General features: G+C 55.1%; 1 protein-coding gene across 1 annotated transcript; it reads left to right on the forward strand.

The window, feature by feature from the left end:
* Positions 1 to 277: 277 nt before the first annotated feature.
* On the forward strand, positions 278 to 15,979 carry LOC130023707 (sodium/hydrogen exchanger 9B2-like). Its single transcript, XM_056114299.1, has 11 exons — positions 278 to 367; positions 959 to 1,136; positions 2,436 to 2,606; positions 4,849 to 4,991; positions 6,032 to 6,159; positions 6,778 to 6,953; positions 7,429 to 7,535; positions 9,618 to 9,767; positions 11,868 to 11,976; positions 13,459 to 13,595; positions 15,761 to 15,979. Exons 1-11 carry the CDS (start codon positions 278 to 280, stop codon positions 15,977 to 15,979), a joined length of 1,608 nt encoding a protein of 535 aa, XP_055970274.1.
* The last annotated feature ends 810 nt before the right edge of the window (positions 15,980 to 16,789 follow it).

Below are 16,789 nucleotides of genomic sequence, written 5' to 3' on the forward strand. Positions count from 1 at the left end.
AACCCCCACCTCCAAATACGTCCCCCGAGCCAGGAGACTCCCGAGCACAGAGCCAGGGGTGATCCCAGAGCACAGCTGGGGGGGACGGGGCAGGAAGGAGCTAAGAATGGGGCTGCTGTAATCAAGGGAAAGATTGGCAGTTGAAGCTGAAACTAAGAAGACAGCGTCCAGGATCCCAGGGCGTTGGGAGCAAGGATGCTCAGCGCTGTGTGTTGTCTCTCTCCTCAGAGCAGGCTTCCTCCTCGGCCCTCAATCCTCCGGTTTGGAATCGCAAGTCATGGGAGATGAGACAAGAACCTCAGGACATGAGGAGCTGGCGCCGGGCGCTGGGCCAGACCCTGCGGTCTGTGGCCGCAGAGAGATGCAGGTGGGTCCCCGGAGAAGACGCTCTCGCCCCTGTGGGAGGCGGACTCTCATTTCCCGCAGGCTCTCGCTGTCTCCGCCCGAGCTCAGGCGGTGCCTGCAGGTTTGTCCAGGAGGGACTCTGTTTGCACTGGGCTCTTGTTTGTTTCATTTGGGGGCCACACCCAGCGGTGCTCAGGGCTGACTCCTGCCCTCGTGCTCAGGGAGCACTCTTGGCGGGCTCAGGGGACCTTCTGGGGTGCCAGGGATGGAAGCCAGATCAACCACGTGCAAGAGTCTAGCCTGCCTTTCTCCAGCCCTGTGTGGCCCGTTCTTCGCCACAGAGGGTCCTGTCACCTCTCTCTGATCACTGGCGCTTCAGCCCTTCCTGCTGTGGCGGCTCAACCCTGTGTTGCCAAGTGGAACCGACTTCCTGTGGCGAGCAGGCCCCTGGGAAAGGAACAGTGACTCCGAGCAGAGCCTCCCCGCAGTTAGCCGATAGGCGGCTGATAACACTTTCCCTCTGCACCGCTGGCCTTGGAAACTCACTGTGACAGCAGTCAGAACCTGTGACGGTGGTTGGCTTTAAGGGTTCTTTTCCACTGTTTTCATGCAGGAGGAGACAGTTCTGGACCTCCCGGGTGCGTGTGGAAACGACTGCGTGGAAGGACGCACCCTGCTCGGGAGCGACGAGAAGCCTCAGGAGGCATCCGCAGCATCCGGCCGTTGGCAGACCCTGAGGGCAGCGCTGGCCTGGCCCCCGCATGGCCTGCTGAGCAGACTGGTGACCAATGGTGCGTACGGGGTGGCCCAGAGAGTCAGGGCTGCCGTGGGTATGAAAGGAGTCCAGAACAATCTGACTGAAAGGACAAAAGACACTTAACTTGTCTCATAAAAACTCCCAGCGGGAGAGCGCAGCTGGGCGTGAATGGAGACTGGGTTCCATCTCCGGCACACAAAAGGCAAAAAGAGAAACACTAAAACCGCCCCTCCCGGTGGGCTGCTCACAGAGGCCAGGAGCTCTGCCTCCTGCGCAGGCTGTGATCGAGGGACCCCGACCCACAGAGGCGGTTGGGACAGAGCCTCCCCTGGCCCAGGACAGGGTAAGCACACCCTGGAGGGAGTGAGTGAGGGGTCACCTGTGGGCGTAGAGCACTCAGCAGCGTGTGGCTCATGTGGGCACAGCCCTGTTGCACCGGCCTGGCTGCCCTGAGGTTCCCAGAGGGTCCACCCCCAGGAGCAAGGCGACCACTCGCAGATGCTCCCAAGATGCTCCCACGGATGCTCCGCCACCCTGACACATTGCATCACCCAGTGGCGGGCGAAGGGGGAGCAGGAGCAGCTGAGGGGACAGGTCAGGGCTCGCTTGCCGGGAAAGGCGGTCCCCACGCTCTGTCCCTCACCCCTTCCCCACGCACTGTTCGCTCACCCCTTTCCTGCTGCCCTGTTCCCCTCACCCCTTCCCTGCCACCCTGTTCCCTCACCCCTTCCCTGCAACCTGTTCCTCACCCCTTCCCCGATGCCCTGTTCCCCTCACCCCTTCCCCACACCCAGTTCCTTCACCTCTTCCCCACCCTGTTCCCTCACCCCTTCCCCATGCCCTGTTCTCTGACGATGCTTCCTCTGACACCCTGTGCCCTGACACCTGTTCTCTGGCATGCTCTGACGCTGTGTTCCCCTACCCCAGCTCCCGACTCTCGCAGGAAGGGCAGAATCAGAGAACTCCCCCGTGCGAAGAAGACACCCCCACTCAGCTCAGTGTTTGAGATGTATGTGGTGTTGGGTTCATGGAGAGGCTGCCCTGTGCCAGCCACACTGTGGGTGTCTTCCGCTGGACAGGTGCACACCTGCTTCTTGTTTTAACCTCAACGGGGGATGTATTTGTGGTAGAATCACTGAGGAAGATAAGGCCATAGTTTTAACTGTAAACAGCGGTGGGTGGGACAGAAGCCAGGGTCCAGGCAATGTGTGCTGAGCTTCATGAGACGAGGGCCATCCCAGGCCCATGTCCCTGCTGCGAGGTCACGGTCACTGCCCTTCTCACACCCGGGGCGCCTACGGGCACGTGCTGACGGACCTGCTTTCTGTTTCAGCGGCCATGGCTCTGCTGCTGTGGGCTGTGGTTTGGTCCATCACGGACCGTGAGTGTCTCCCGGGCGGAAACCTGTTCGGGATCCTGATGGTTCTCTATGGCGCCGTTGCTGGGGGGCAGCTTCTGCGGCTCGTGCGCTTGCCCACGCTGCCCCCGCTGCCTGCTCTGCTGGGTAAGTGCTGGACCCTCTCCTGTCTCCTTTGCAGGGAATCGGAGCTTTCGAAATGCTCGTGAGGCCGTCAAGACAGTACAGCAGGGAGGGCACCTGTCTGCATGCGGTCGACCCTGTTTCAATCCCTGGCACCCCTAAAGTTCCCCAGCATCCCCAGATGTGATCCTTGAGCACAGGGCCAGGAGTAAGCCTGGAGCTCAGCTGCGTATGGCCACAAAACAAGCAAAAAATTGTCTATTTCCTTATTTCCCAAACAATTCCTTTTCTCCATAATAATTTTCTTTGAGATCACTTGAGAGTTGATGACTAAGACTGGCGCCGAGTGACAGCTCTCACCCGGTGCCTGCAGTTTCTGTAGTGCCAGCAGAGAAGAACGAGTTCTCCTCAAGGAAGGGGTTCTGGTGCTTCACTGAGAGCTACAAAAAGGGGCTTCCTTGTGGCCTGGGGTCAGGTTTCCCCTCCAGACTAAAGCCTGTGTGCACCTGCGCACATCTGCATAAACCTGCACATGACTGCATACGTCTGTGCACACCTGCATACACATGTGCAAACCTGCACACACCTGCACATGACTGCATCCACCTGCGTACACCTGAGCACACCTGCACACACTTGCACATAACTGCACACATCAGTGCACACCTGCATACACCTGCACACACCTGCACATGGGTGCATACGTCTGTGCACACTCACGTACACCTGCGCACACCTGCATACACCTGTGCACACCTGCACACACCTACGCACACCTGCACACACTTGTATATGCTTGCTTACACCAGTGCACACCTCCATACACTGCATATACCTGCTCACACTGGGCCCTCCGCAGGTTGCCAGACTTCCTGGGTGCCACAGGGCCTGAGGGGGCCGCATAGGCAGTTTGCTGGGGGAGTATTTGGTGTGTGAACCATCTCCCTCCAGCTCTGCCTGGAAAGAAAAACTTTGAAAGTCTGTTAATGGTCCGAAAATGACAGCCCTTCCAACCTGTGAGATCCAGCAGTGACGATGAAAGAGCAAAGGCAGAGAGGCACAGGCCCAGTGGGAAGGTGTCCAGATGTTCTCTGTCAAGCAGACAGACCCCGGTACCGTGGCAGGTGTCTTCCCATCTGTGTTCCCTGCGAGAAAGTTCTTGCACACACGTGCAAAAGTTTATGCTGAATTAAGTGTGGAATCTCTCTTCCTCTCCTATGTCTCTGTCTCTCTCTCTCCCTCCCTCTCTCCCTTTCTCTCTCTCACACACATACATACATACAGTGTGTGTGTGTGTGTGAGAGAGAGAGAGAGAGAGAGAGAAAGAAATGGGTGTAGAATCTCACACACACTGAAATAGGTATTGTTGGATCTCTCTCCTTCTCTCCCTCCCTCCCTTCCTCCCTCTCTCTCTTTCTCTCTCTCACACACATACATACACACACACACATACACACGCATGCACACACAGAAACAGGTGTGGGGTCTCCCTAGAATGGCCTGGGAAAGCCCAGGGGGAGGGTGGCAGCGAGTGGAGCAGACAGATGCCCTTGACGCTCAGAACCCGACCCTTTTCCCAGCACGTCCAGCCTGGCTCAGCCTGTCTGGGACAAGTACCAGAGAATCATGTCGTGCAGCCCTTGAGGACCGGGTGTCAGCACACCTGCGGGAGCCTCGGCCATCCTCTGCCCTCTCAGCCCGAGGCCCCAGTGCCCTCAGAGGAGCTGTGGCTCTGGGAAGGGAGATTGGCTGCTCTGAGAGGCCTGCAGTGCCATCCCTCTGTGCTCGCAGGAACAGTCGTCTCTGCCGGGGCCTCTTGCCTCCTGCTGCTGTGCCCAACACGCTGTCCCATCTCACTGCCCGGCCTGGGCGTGATGGAGGGGAGGCTGCTCGGCCCGCTCCCCCGGGGAGCCTGTGGCGTTGTCCCTGCAACCCCGGCTGGCTTAGGCCCCCGACGCTCCGCGGGCGACTGTCAGCCTCTGCCCAGCAGGCGAGGGCCGGCGTGAGGAGCAGGAGCGCAGGAGCTGACGCTCTCGCACGCTGCAGGCTTGGCACTGGGCTCACTGCCGCCGTCCCTGCCTGGCCAGCACCAGGACACCCAGTGCCTTCCTCCCACCTGAGCCCCTCTGGGGTCCTCTCCAAATAGCACATCGAAGTTGACGTCATTTCCCTTCAGGCCTGATGCCTAGTGGCCGCAGCTCCCGGAGAGGCCGCTGGCCAGCCTCAGTTCCCTGTGGGACACTCACTGCCCGCCCCCCCCCCCCAGGCATGCTGCTGGCTGGCTTCCTGCTCAGGAACATCCCTGTGCTGAGTGACAACATCCGCGTGGTGCCCAGGTGGTCCTCGGCACTCCGAAGCGTGGCCCTGGCCGTCATCCTGGTCCGCGCGGGCCTCGGGCTGGACTCCAAGGTAGGAGCCCCTGCCAGCGTCCGGTCGACTCCCAGGCAGTGAATGGATGTGCTTCTGGCCCGCCGTGGGGACAAGGCGAAGGTGTGTCTCTCGGGCCAGTGGAGCAGAGCGCCCCCCCTTTCCAGAAGAGGGTGGACAGGGCAGCTCTTCGGGGAGGCGGGGTGCACAGGTGCCTCATTCGAGCAGCAGGTGCCAAGGGCAGTGGGAGGGGTCTGCGGAGCTTCACGGCTCCCTGGGCGCCCACCAGACACAGCTCTGCATCCAGGCCACCGGCACTGTGGCAGGGGTAGCGGCAGGTGACAGAGCCCCGGGCCCAGTGGCTGCGAGCCTGCAGTGAGTGGACAGTGTTTGCCTCACGGAGACTTCTCCCGCCCCAGGTCCCAGAATTCCCCGAGACTGGCCACCAATCGCCGCCAGGCACCTGTGTGCCGGTGACATCCGAGTATAGGCGCTGTCTACCCCGCAATGAGCCAGGACTTTTCCAGCTTTTCCCACTGCCGTGCCCCCCACCACCACCGCCTGGTGTCTTTCCTGTGCCCCTGCCCTCCAGGTCGACCCCTGGTGTCATGCGGGCCCCTGTGTATGATTCCCCGTCTTTGCCCCTTGGAGTACCTGAGGGTGTACTGAGGACTCGATGGGCCTGGCTGAGACTCACTGTGAGCGGGACACCCAGGCCCTGGGTGCAGGGAAAGTTATCCCCGATGCCTTGTCTCAGTGTCCCCTGGAATGAGGGAGATGTCTGTGGGGGTGAAGGGCAGTGCAGCAGGCAAGGCACCTTGCACACAGCCAGCCCCAAGTCAATTTCCAACACTACGCAGGATCCCACAAGCACCACTAGGAGTAAGTCCTGAGCACAGAGTCAGGAGTCAGCTCTGAGCGCGGAATCAGGAGTCAGCCCTGAGTGCTGAATCAGGAGTTCATCCTGATTACCGCTGAGTGCGGCCCCCAAACAAACAAACGAACAAACCCAGCTTCATCACCTGGAGTGTCTGTCTCACCACAGATGTCCCCGAACAGCCCCCGGGCATCTGTCGTTCCAGGCCCTGCGGAAGCTGAAGGGCGTCTGCGTGAGACTGTCCATGGGCCCCTGCCTGGTGGAGGCCTGCACGTCCGCGCTGCTCGCCCACTTCCTGCTGGCTCTGCCGTGGCCATGGGCCTTCCTGCTGGGGTAAGCCGGCTCCGGAACCTCTCTCAGACCACGAGAGGGCCCAGCCTCCTGCCCTAGCACCCACACGACACAATCTCTGTTTGGATTGTCCTGTAGAACGTGGGTCTGCCCTTGGAGACCTGGACAGGCCTGGCCATCGTTGTGTGCGTGTGCGTGTGTGTGTGTGTGTGTGTGTGTGTGTGTGTGTGTGTGTGTGTGTGCAGGTGAGCTATCTTTCAAACCACGGAGGCTGAAGCAGCCCGAGTGTCTCCGCACCTGGACTATCTGTTCTTCAAAGGCAGGTACTGGGTGGAGAGCGTGTACAGCAACAAAGGCCTGGCCTTGCACACAGCAGACCTGGGCATCATCCCTGACATCCCCTATGTTCCCACAAGCCCCACCTGGAGTGATCGCTGAGCACCTGAGGTTCTAGCCCCACCCGAAATCCTAGAGAAAATCAGTCTGAGGCAGCCTTGGGGTTTCTGAGCCACACTGGGAGGTGGGATGGAGCATGATGGCATGAGCAGACTTGCCTCCTGCCTGGCCTCTGGTAGAAGAGGACATCCTCACTCATTACAGTGGCAGTGGCTCTGTGGGAGGGTACTGGGCACCAAGGTACTGGCTCACATGGCCCCTCAGCTTTGTCCTAGGTGCCGTGTCTCCAGCCGTCGTGGTTCCCTCCATGCTCCTCTTGCAGGGAGAGGGCTATGGGGTCGAAAAAGGTGTCCCCACCTTGCTCATGGCTGCCGGCAGCTTTGACGACATCCTGGCCATCACGGGCTTCAACACCTGCCTGGGCATGGCCTTTTCCACAGGTAAGTTGCTCTAGTGGCAGTGCTCCCCTCTGTGCTCTCGAGCATCTCAGGACATGGCATGTTTCCGGGTGCCAGCTCTGCATTAGCCAGCGTATCTGACACTCCCCACTCACGCCCCGCTGTGGCCGACCAGCTGTGCTTAGGGCTTCCTGCTGGCTCTGCAGTGTCCTGGGTCTCGGGGGCCCCGGGCAGCTGCGTGCAGGAGCAGAGCTTCGGGAAGGGGGAGTGGGTGTGCGTGGGGCACTTGGGGCTGGACCTGAGCCCCCGCCAGCTTCCTCACGAGCACAGAAGAGGGCAGGCAGGCTGCGTGGTGGCAGCATTCAGTTTAGGGGGCAGGGTCCCCGAGACTCCCCCTGACGCATCTGCTCAGGCCCCTGGGGCCAGGGATGGTCCGTGCCGCGGGGCAGTGCTCGGGCGGCACCGGGCAGGGGGCCAGTGTCCAGGCCTGACTGCAGCATTCCTGTGTGCACTGCAGGCTCCACGATGCTCAGCGTGCTCCGAGGCGCCCTGGAGATAGTCCTCGGCCTGGCAATTGGCTCCCTCTTGGGGCTTTTCATCCAGTACTTCCCAAGCCGCGACCAGGTAAGGAAAGTGTTCTGTGCGGCCCTGGCGTCTGTGAAATGCTCTCCATGTTGCAAATCATGTGGGGCCGTTCCCTTGGGGTCAGGAGCGGCCAAGGCACCTCAGCCACTTCCACTCGAGACCTCTCCACCGGGGTCTTGGGGCAGCATTGGGTCACACCTACTTGAGGGCTCACTCCTGACTGTGCTCAGGGCTCACTTCCGGCTCTGTGCTCAGGGTTTGCTCCTGGCTCTGTGCTCAGGGATCACTCCTGGCTCTGTGCTCAGGGATCTCTCCTGTCGGGGTTCATATGTGCACCAGCACCTGAGCCAAGGTCGACGAAACCCCTGCTCCATCTCTGCAGGCCCTGGCCAGGAATTTTTATGTGGGTATTTAAATAGGTATAAAGATCAAGCATTGACTGATAATAAATAATAAGTAACAGCAGGGAAGACTCTTGCTTTGCATGTGGTCGACCCGGGTTGGTCTCTGGCACCATCTGGTCCCCTAAGCCCTGCCACGACTGATCCCTGAGCACAGAGCCAGGAGTAATCTGAGCCCTACTGGGTGTAGCCCAAAAACCAAAAGTAAGAAAGAAAAATAAAAATAAATCATGCGTTTTATTTTAAAACAAGTGTTTGCGACCCACTCACATTTAGTTATACAGCCCCATGAAACTTTATAAAATGGCCCTTTTTATTTTTTCAATATAGTAAAGTTGTTCATTGATTTGCTCGAGCGGGCCCAGTAACGTTGTGAGACTTGGGCTAGAGCGATAGCACAGTCGTAGGGCGTTTGCCTTGCACACGGCCAGCCCGGCCAAGCCGGGTTTGATTTCCCCGCCCCTCTTGGAGATCCTGGCAAGCTACCAAGAGTATCTCGCCCGCACGGCAAAGCCTGGCAAGCTACCTGTGACATGTTCGATATGCCAAACACAGTAACAACAAGTCTCAAAATGGAAACGTTATTGGGCCCGCTCGAGCAAATCGATGAACAATGGGAGGACAGTGCAGTGCAGTAAAGTAGTGTATTATTTAGAAGTATGAGAGAGATAAAGAAAGGAAAGAAGGCCACAAAGTGAAAGAAAGGAATCGCACATCCCAAGCTGGAATGTGGGCGATTCCAAGGTGGAATCCCTAACGGCCTCATTCTAAAACTGTTCCTTGGGGCTCGGGCACAGGTACTTGCCTTGTATGCAGCCGAGCCCGGTCTGAATGCCACCACCATCTGTGGTCCCTGAGGACCCGGGCTCACTCCTGACCACAGATCCAGGGGGGCCCAAATCCCACCCCTGAAACAAATAGAACTTGTTCCCTGGAAAGGCCTTGGGAGACATTTTGGTTGTGGGGCTCCTGCTTTTCATGTGACTCTGCATTCCGCACCACGACCCACTGAGATCCAGAGGTAGGTCTCAGCATCATGAGGGTACGTCCAGCAGAGTGCAGGTGTCGGGGTGCGGGTGCAACAGTTATGGGCATACGTGCCAGCTCACGGCATGGGGACTCTGGTGCGCGGGGCTCAGGACTGGGCTGGGCTGTTGAAGAGATAGAGGCAGAGGGTAGGTGTGAGTCTGGTGTCAGTGTGGGTGTGAAGTGTAAGTGTCTGTCTAGGTGTTCAGTATAGGTGAATGTGTGGGATGTAGGTCTAGGTGTAAGGTGTGAGACATAGGCGGCTTAGGTGTCAGGTGTAGACTTAGATGTCACGTGTCAGTGTGCCTGTGGGTTTAGGTGTCAGCTATGGGTTTAGGTGAAAGGTGCGGGTTTAGGTGTGGGTATACACGTGGGTAAGGTATGGGTGTGCATGTACGCATAGGTAAGATGTAGGTGTGAGTGTACGCGCAGGTAGGGTGTAGGTGTGCGTGTCCGTGTAGGTGAGATGTAGGTGCGCGTGTACGCATAGGTGAGGTGTAGGTGTCCGTGTATGTGTAGATAAGGTACAGGCATGCGTGTATGTGTAGATAAGGTGTGGGTGTGCGTGTACACATAGGTAAGGCGTGGGTGTGCGTGTATGCGTATGTGAGGTGTAGGTGTGCATGCACGCATCGGTAGGGGTGCAGGGATCTCTGTCCCATGCCTGACCCTCTGACCCTGCCCCATCCCCCAGGGCCGACTGGCATGGAAGCGTGCCTCCCTAGCGCTGGGACTGTCTGTGTTCGCCATATTCAGCAGCGTGCGTTTCGGCTTTCCCGGCTCCGGGGGCCTCTGCACCCTCGTCCTGGCTTTCCTTGCAGGCAGAGGGTGGGCCGACCAAAAGGTGAGTTTCTTTCTTTTCTTTTCTTATTTCCTTTTTTTTCTTTCCAGTTAGCCAGGTTCGATTCCTCCACCCCTCTCAGAGAGCCCAGCAAGCTACCGAGAGTATCTCGCCCGCACAGCAAAGCCTGGCAGGCTACCCGTGATGTATTCGATATGCCAAACACAGTAACAAGAAGTCTCAAAATGGAGATGTTACTGGGCCCGCTCGAGCAAATCGATGAACAATGGAAGGACAGTGCTTTTCTCTGATGCTCAGGGTTTACTCCTGGCTTTGCGCTTAGGAATTACTCCTGGTGGTACTGGGGGATCTTCTGCGGTGCCGGGGATCAACCTAAGATGACTGTGTGCAAGGCAAGCCCCCTACCTGCTGTAAAAAATGCCTGACGCAAGCCGTGCCCTGGCTAGCTCTGGGGTCCTGCGTGAGGGAACCGCTGCCCGGGGCTGTGTGGGGAGCTCCCCACGCTGTGTTCCCCTGAGCCTAGGGCCCTCCTGCTGGTCAGCTGCTGCTTCACACACTTGCCCAACTACACACTGAAGCCAGTGCTGCATTGGTGTCGCTCGCCACCTGGTGGCCTCATTCATGTTCCAGTCAGATGGAACCAAACGAAACATTTCCTGTGAACTGTGCATCCCAGTGACCGTGTCTGTTGGTGCTGTCTGTGTGCCAGGGCGTGCCAGGGTTGATGTGCGGCTTCTGGCGACCTCTCCTGCTATAGGTGGCTCTCTCGAAATCTCTTGTTTGTTTGTTTGTTTCCTTTTTGGGTCACACCAGCAATGCTCAGGGGTTACTCCTGGCTCTGCACTCAGGAATTACTCCTGGCGGTGCTTGGAGGACCATATGGGATGCTGGGAATTGAACCCGGGTCAGCCGCGTGCAAGGCAAATGCCCTACCGGCTGTGCTATTGCTCCAGCTCCACGAAAGCTCTTTCTGTGCCTCTTCTGTGCTCCCAGGGCAGGAACAGATATGGTTCCCCACGCTCTCCTCAACACACTCATAGAAGTCGCAAGGGGCCCCACTCCGTTTCCTGCAGAGCCGCCAGGAAGGAGCATTTGTCGCCATGGGCAGGAATGAGTAACTGACACAGCCTGGTACCAAACAGGAATTTCACTTTAGCGCATGGGCTGCTATAAGCGTGTCGAGTTGCACTGGCCCGAACCACTGGTGGCTGACTCACACTGGAGCGTGGTGGAATCAGCACAAATGGTATCGTGCGAGGCAGCGTGTTAGATTGATTTAGTTTTTCAGGGTTTTCTTTTTCTAATGTTTTTGGCTGCACCCAGCAGTGCTCACCCCCAGACCCTGCACTCGGGAATCACTGCTGGTGGTGCTCGGGGACCATGTGGGATGCAGAGGTCTTACCAAGTTTCACACAAGGCAAGTGTCCACCTACTGTACTATCTCTCCAGCCCTAAAGAGTCATTTTAATAAAATTAAAGAAAAATCAACTTGAAGGCCCATCAATTAAAAAAATGATTGAATAAACTTTGGTATTTTCTTACTGCAGATTATCACTCAGTGAAAATGAAGTGCATGCATCCAGATACACACTAATATTATAAGATCTATATATTGTGTTGTTGAATGAAAATGAGAAGTCTTAAACTGTGCGGTATGGCAAGTTATTAGCTACACACACACATACACACACACACACACACACACACACACACACACACACACCCCAAGACCATTTTTTCAGAAATGGAAGGTCTCCAAAGGCTACATCATAATCATCTTTTTGTTTTTTTGTTTGGGGCCACACTTGGTGGTACTTATAACTTACTCCTGGCTATTTGCTCAGGAATCACTCCTGGGAGCTTGGGAGATCATATGGAGTGCCAGGAATCAAATCTTGGTCAACTGCATGCAAGGCTAGTGCCTTACCTGCTGTACTATATTCAGGCTCTGATAATAAGTATGATTAGTATTCAGTTTTGCTAACCCATATTGAAGCACCTCTTAACTGTGATATCTTTATTCAGTTTTTGTTTTCCTAGTCTAAACAAACTTTTGTTATAGATGCCTTAGAGTAAAGTCAATGTCAAGTCAATCCAAATTAGTAAAAGTAATTGAAGTGTGTGTATTTCTTTGTCTTTTAGGCAGAGGTTGAGAAAATCATAGGAGTTGCCTGGGAAGTCTTTCAACCACTTCTCTTTGGACTGATCGGATCGGAAGTCTCCATTGCATCTCTCAGACCAGAAACTGTAGGTAAGTTTACTGTAAATGGCAAAGTTTACTTTTGCTAAAATCAGCTCTTTTCATGTGCAGCTGAAATGTCCTTAGTAGGTAAATATTCAAAGGTTTCTCATCGTCGTGGTTTTAGACACAGTTAACTGTGAACGAAGTCTTTTAGAGAAGTTGGTTGGGAAATAATTGCTGATCTAAGGGAAGATTTCACACCTTTAATATCCCTTGTAGGAGCCGGGAGTGGGGCTCAGTACACAGCACTTGCCTTGCCTGCGTGAGGCCAGCAAATGTACTGACATATGTACGTGCAGGTGTGTGTCATGTGTGTGTCATCCCTGGTAAGGTGATAGTGCTGAGTACCTTTCTTGCGTCTAGCAGTCTTCAGCAGACACAGTCCCAGTCCTTTATTCGAAAGTCAGATGGACGCTTAACCCTTGCAGCACAAGGTTCTAAAGGCCTGTTTCCTGCCTCTTTCCTTCCCCAGCCTCCTTCCAGCCTCACATCCTCCGTGTCACCCTGCTCAATGGGTTGGCCCCTTTCTCTGCCATGCCCCCACTCACATAATTTTCACCTGTGGCCCCTTGACTCTTCTGAGGTCTCCTGCGGGTCACATGGACTCCAGGTGAGAAGCGCTCTACAGAACACAATGAAACCTGGCCTGGTCAATCAGCATGACGGAGACATGGTGGGCTGCCCTCAAATCCCTACTGGTCAGTGCCCAGCCAACTCTGCTTCGGTTGACTTATTGTCCTCATACTGGCTAAGAAATACCTTGAATATTACCTCTAATCTTATGTTTGATAAAGAATGATCACCCATTTAGATGAAATGACTCATTTCTCTGTCCTGTGACCAGTGTGTTTCTGTTGAACTTTTCTGATAATACACAAATTGGCTGTTAATGTTTCCCTCTCTAACTCTGGAGTTCACCGAGTGCCAGTACCTGGCTCAGACCTTGCCATGCATCATTATAACTCAACAAACTTCTCGTTAGAGAAAATATAAAAGTACACAAAAAAATAACATCTCAATCTAGTCTTAGAGAAAACTATAAAAGCATAAGAAAAATAACACCCCAGTCTCACTTATGGAAAACTCAGCTCTTTAATTTTTGGTTTTAACCTAAGGAAAAAACTTTCTTTTTCTTTTCGGGTCACACCTGGCGATGCACAGCGGTTACTCCTGGCTCTGCACTCAGGAATTACTCCTGGCGGTGCTCGGGGGACCATATGGGATGCTGGGAATCGAACCTGGGTCGGCCGCGTGCAAGGCAAGCGCCCTACCTGCTGTGCTATCGCTCCAGCCCCAGGAAAAAAACTTTTAAACAGATTATCTGGCTGATTTTTAACACTGTTTGGATCAATTCTGCCTAAGCATTTTGCCTTCATAGTCTCCTTAGTGTTTTTGGATTTTTCCTGTTGGGAGAACTTTGGCTCAATAGCCTTGAGATGCTGTTTTCTCCATCAGTATCATACCAAGTCCCAAGCTGAACATTTCTTGCAGGCTTTTGTGTTGCCATCCTGAGCAGTGCTGCACTGGTCCGGATTCTGACGACATTCCTGATGGTGTGCTTTGCTGGTTTCAACCTGAAAGAAAAAATCTTCATTTCTTTTGCCTGGCTTCCCAAGGCCACCGTGCAGGTAAGCCAGGGGGAGCAGCCTCCCATCCTGACTCCGCTTTCTCCATGATAACTTGGAGTGTTTAAATAAAAAGACTGACTTGCAATTGGCAAAGATAAGTCATTGAAGTTTGACTTGAGAAAAGAGTGTCTTCTAATTTATGCTTCAAAGGAATCAGATAGGACAGGGGTTATGATGCTGACCCCAATTCAATCCCGAACAGTGAATAGGGTTCCCTGAACACCCCCAGGAGTAACTCCTGCGCACACCAGGTGTGTCCCTAAGGCAAAAACAAACTAAAAATCACTCTGGAATCTTTGGTAGGGACATTTTGTTTTTAAACATTAAGATTTGAAAGAAGGGGCTGGAGCGATAGCACAGCGGGTAGGGCTTTTGCCTTGCACGCGGCCGACCCAGGTTCAAAACCCAGCATCCCATATGGTCCCCTGAGCACCGCCAGGAGTAATTCCTGAGTACAGAGCCAGGAACGGCCCCTGTGCAACAAAAGGTGTAACCCAAAAAGCAAAAAAAAAAAAAAAAAAAAAAATATATATATATATATATATATAGAAAGAAAGCACCTTTCTGCCATCAGAACAAATTTTAAAGTAGAAGAAATTATCTACAGTGTGTCGAATGATATATCCTCTAACCAAGTACTGTGCCACATTTTCCTTTTCCTCCTTTTGCTACTGCACAAGACCTACTAGCATTTTTTCAAAACCTGTTTTTTTCCCCATGACCTGCTCTGAGAAATATATCTTAAGTCATGACCCAGGGTACACGCTCCCCAGACGCGGCCCTGCGTGCCGCACACACACGGGAGGACAGTGTCCCGTATCCAGGACAAAGCCCGCGCTTCTCCCTCCAGCAGCACAGCTGTGGGCATCCAGAGCGCAGCACGTGCCGTCCACCCCGGGGTGCAGTGCAGGGAGGAGTAAGGAGCACATGCCCCTTCCTTTATGGGGGGGCCGTTATCAGTCTCTGCTTCTCACTTCTGCAAGAACTTCTGTACCCAGAGTCCTCTCATTGCAGAGAAGGCCAGGGGCAGCTCTGTGTGGGCCATAGGCTGTGCAGCTCAGCTCTGATACTTGGGGGCAGGGCAGCAGGTATCTCTGTCTGCTGTCCCAGGGCTGGTGCTGCTGTCCGCAGAATAGCCAGGCTCATTGGTGTGCTATTTCCCATCAGCATTGAAAGAATAAGAAAATGAATCATGGAACTGGAGTGATAGCACAGCAGGTAGGGTGTTTGCCTTGCACGCGGCCGAGTTCAATTCCCAGCATCCCATATGGTCCCCCAGTACCACCAGGACTGATTCCTGAGTACAGAGCCAGGAGTAACCCCTGTGCATCACCGGGTGTGACCCAGAAAGAAAATAAATAAAAGAAGGGAAAAAAAGAAAATGAATCATTCCAAAGGCCTTTCTAGAAGACACATTATTTGTAGCGGGGAGGGGGGTGTCCCAGGAGATGCTCAGTGACACTGAACACTCCCCGGCGCATCCAGATGATGCTTGCCTGGCTGTATGGACCTGGCAGCGATGTTCAGACACGCCCACGACAAGGCCATCAGGGTCTCTCCTGTAGTGCAGGGATGCTGCGTGGGGCTCTGCACAGCTCCTGCCCTTCAGCCCGTTTCCCCCCAGCCACAGCCCTCGTAAAACCTCTCCCACCAACTCCTGAGGCAACAAATGACCCCAATCCCCAAGAAGATCCGCCTGGGGTTTTGCAGGTTCCATTTACTGCTAGAGCTCACGAGGCTGAGCAGGCAGTTCCGCAATCCATCTTCTTAGGGTTTTTGCTATTTGAAAATTCAGGCTTCCCGTAAGCACGGTGATGTTTTTCGTTCTTGTTCTTGCTAAATTATCATCCAAGAGAAAGGGGGGAGGGCCGTGGCCTTGACTAGGGGAGGTCAGTGCAACAGGGGCCCCTCGCTGCCATCAGTGGCAAGTCTGTGTCTTCTGGGGGCTTGAAGCTATTTGCCAGGTGCCTTTGTGACTCTGCTTATGGGGGTTCCTCTGGTTTGTCTTCCTTGCCCCTTGCAAAGTTCGTGGGGGGCACTGATCCCCGAAAGCTATGGCACCATGTCTGGAAGATGAACAAGGTCTCTGAGGGGCACACACAGCACCAAGATGTGGGCCCCGCTGTCGTCCCTGGTACTTCTGACCCACTCTTGCCCTTCCCTAGGCGGCCATCGGCTCCGTGGCACTGGATACTGCCAGGGCCCATGGACAGGCACAGCTAGAGGAGTACGGGATGGACGTGCTGACCGCCGCATTCCTGGCCATTCTCCTCACCGCGCCCCTTGGAAGCCTCCTCATCGGCCTGCTCGGCCCCCGATTCCTCCAGAAAGCGAAACTTCAAGAAGATGAACAGCGCCCAGGAGGGGCTTCTCCACACACGTAGAAGCGCAGGGTGCAGGGTCCAAGCTGGGAAGCTGCTCACAGAGGCTGCCTGGCTGGGGGGATGGTTTGGGGTGGGGGGTGGGGGGTGAGTGAAATGGGGCATGTTCAAGCTACAGCTGCACAGGACTCAGAAGCTGCTGCTCCATCGTGCACTCTCGCGTCTCATTCCAAACCCTTCTCCCACTGCCACTGCCACTGCCCTCCCGTTGTTCATCGATTTGCTCGAGCGGGCCCAGTAACGTCTCCATTGGAGACTTTGTTGTTACTGTGTTTGGCATATCCAATACGTCATGGGGAGCTTCTCCCACGGCAGACAAACAGGCTTCGCTGTGCTCTAACAAATGTTTGTCCGAACCCAGCCAATCTGCCAGCCCCAGCCGGCTACTGGGTCTCTTGTCTGGCTCTGTGAATTGGCACGGACTGCTGCCACTGGAAGTGCGGGTACTTCCTATGTCCACTGCTGCCTGCCCAGTGCCTGTGCAAGGGCCAGAAGCCCCCTGGCAGTCCCCTGGCCGGTTCTTCAGTGGCTGAGCAGGCGAGACCTTTGGCTCTCATTGTCACATCTCTTCCCGCTCCCCAGATATCCTCAGAGTGCTCTGAGCACAAGGACGAGGAGTCCCCTCCAGGAGCACAAGTGTGTGTCCAGTCCCAGGAAGGGAGGGGAGTCTCTTCCATAGCCTTTCTTTTTTTAAATAGGAGTCCCTGCCAACCCAGAGCAGAGACTCGCATCTGCACCCGCTAGCCCCACTGTGTGCTCCCAGTCAGCGAGGGGAGTGGGGGCAGTGGGCCCCACCTTCTCTTGCCTTGTGCT

The sequence above is a fragment of the Sorex fumeus genome, unplaced genomic scaffold (genome assembly GCF_029834395.1).
Source record: "Sorex fumeus unplaced genomic scaffold, SorFum_2.1 ptg000024l, whole genome shotgun sequence".
Taxonomy (NCBI): domain Eukaryota; kingdom Metazoa; phylum Chordata; class Mammalia; order Eulipotyphla; family Soricidae; genus Sorex; species Sorex fumeus.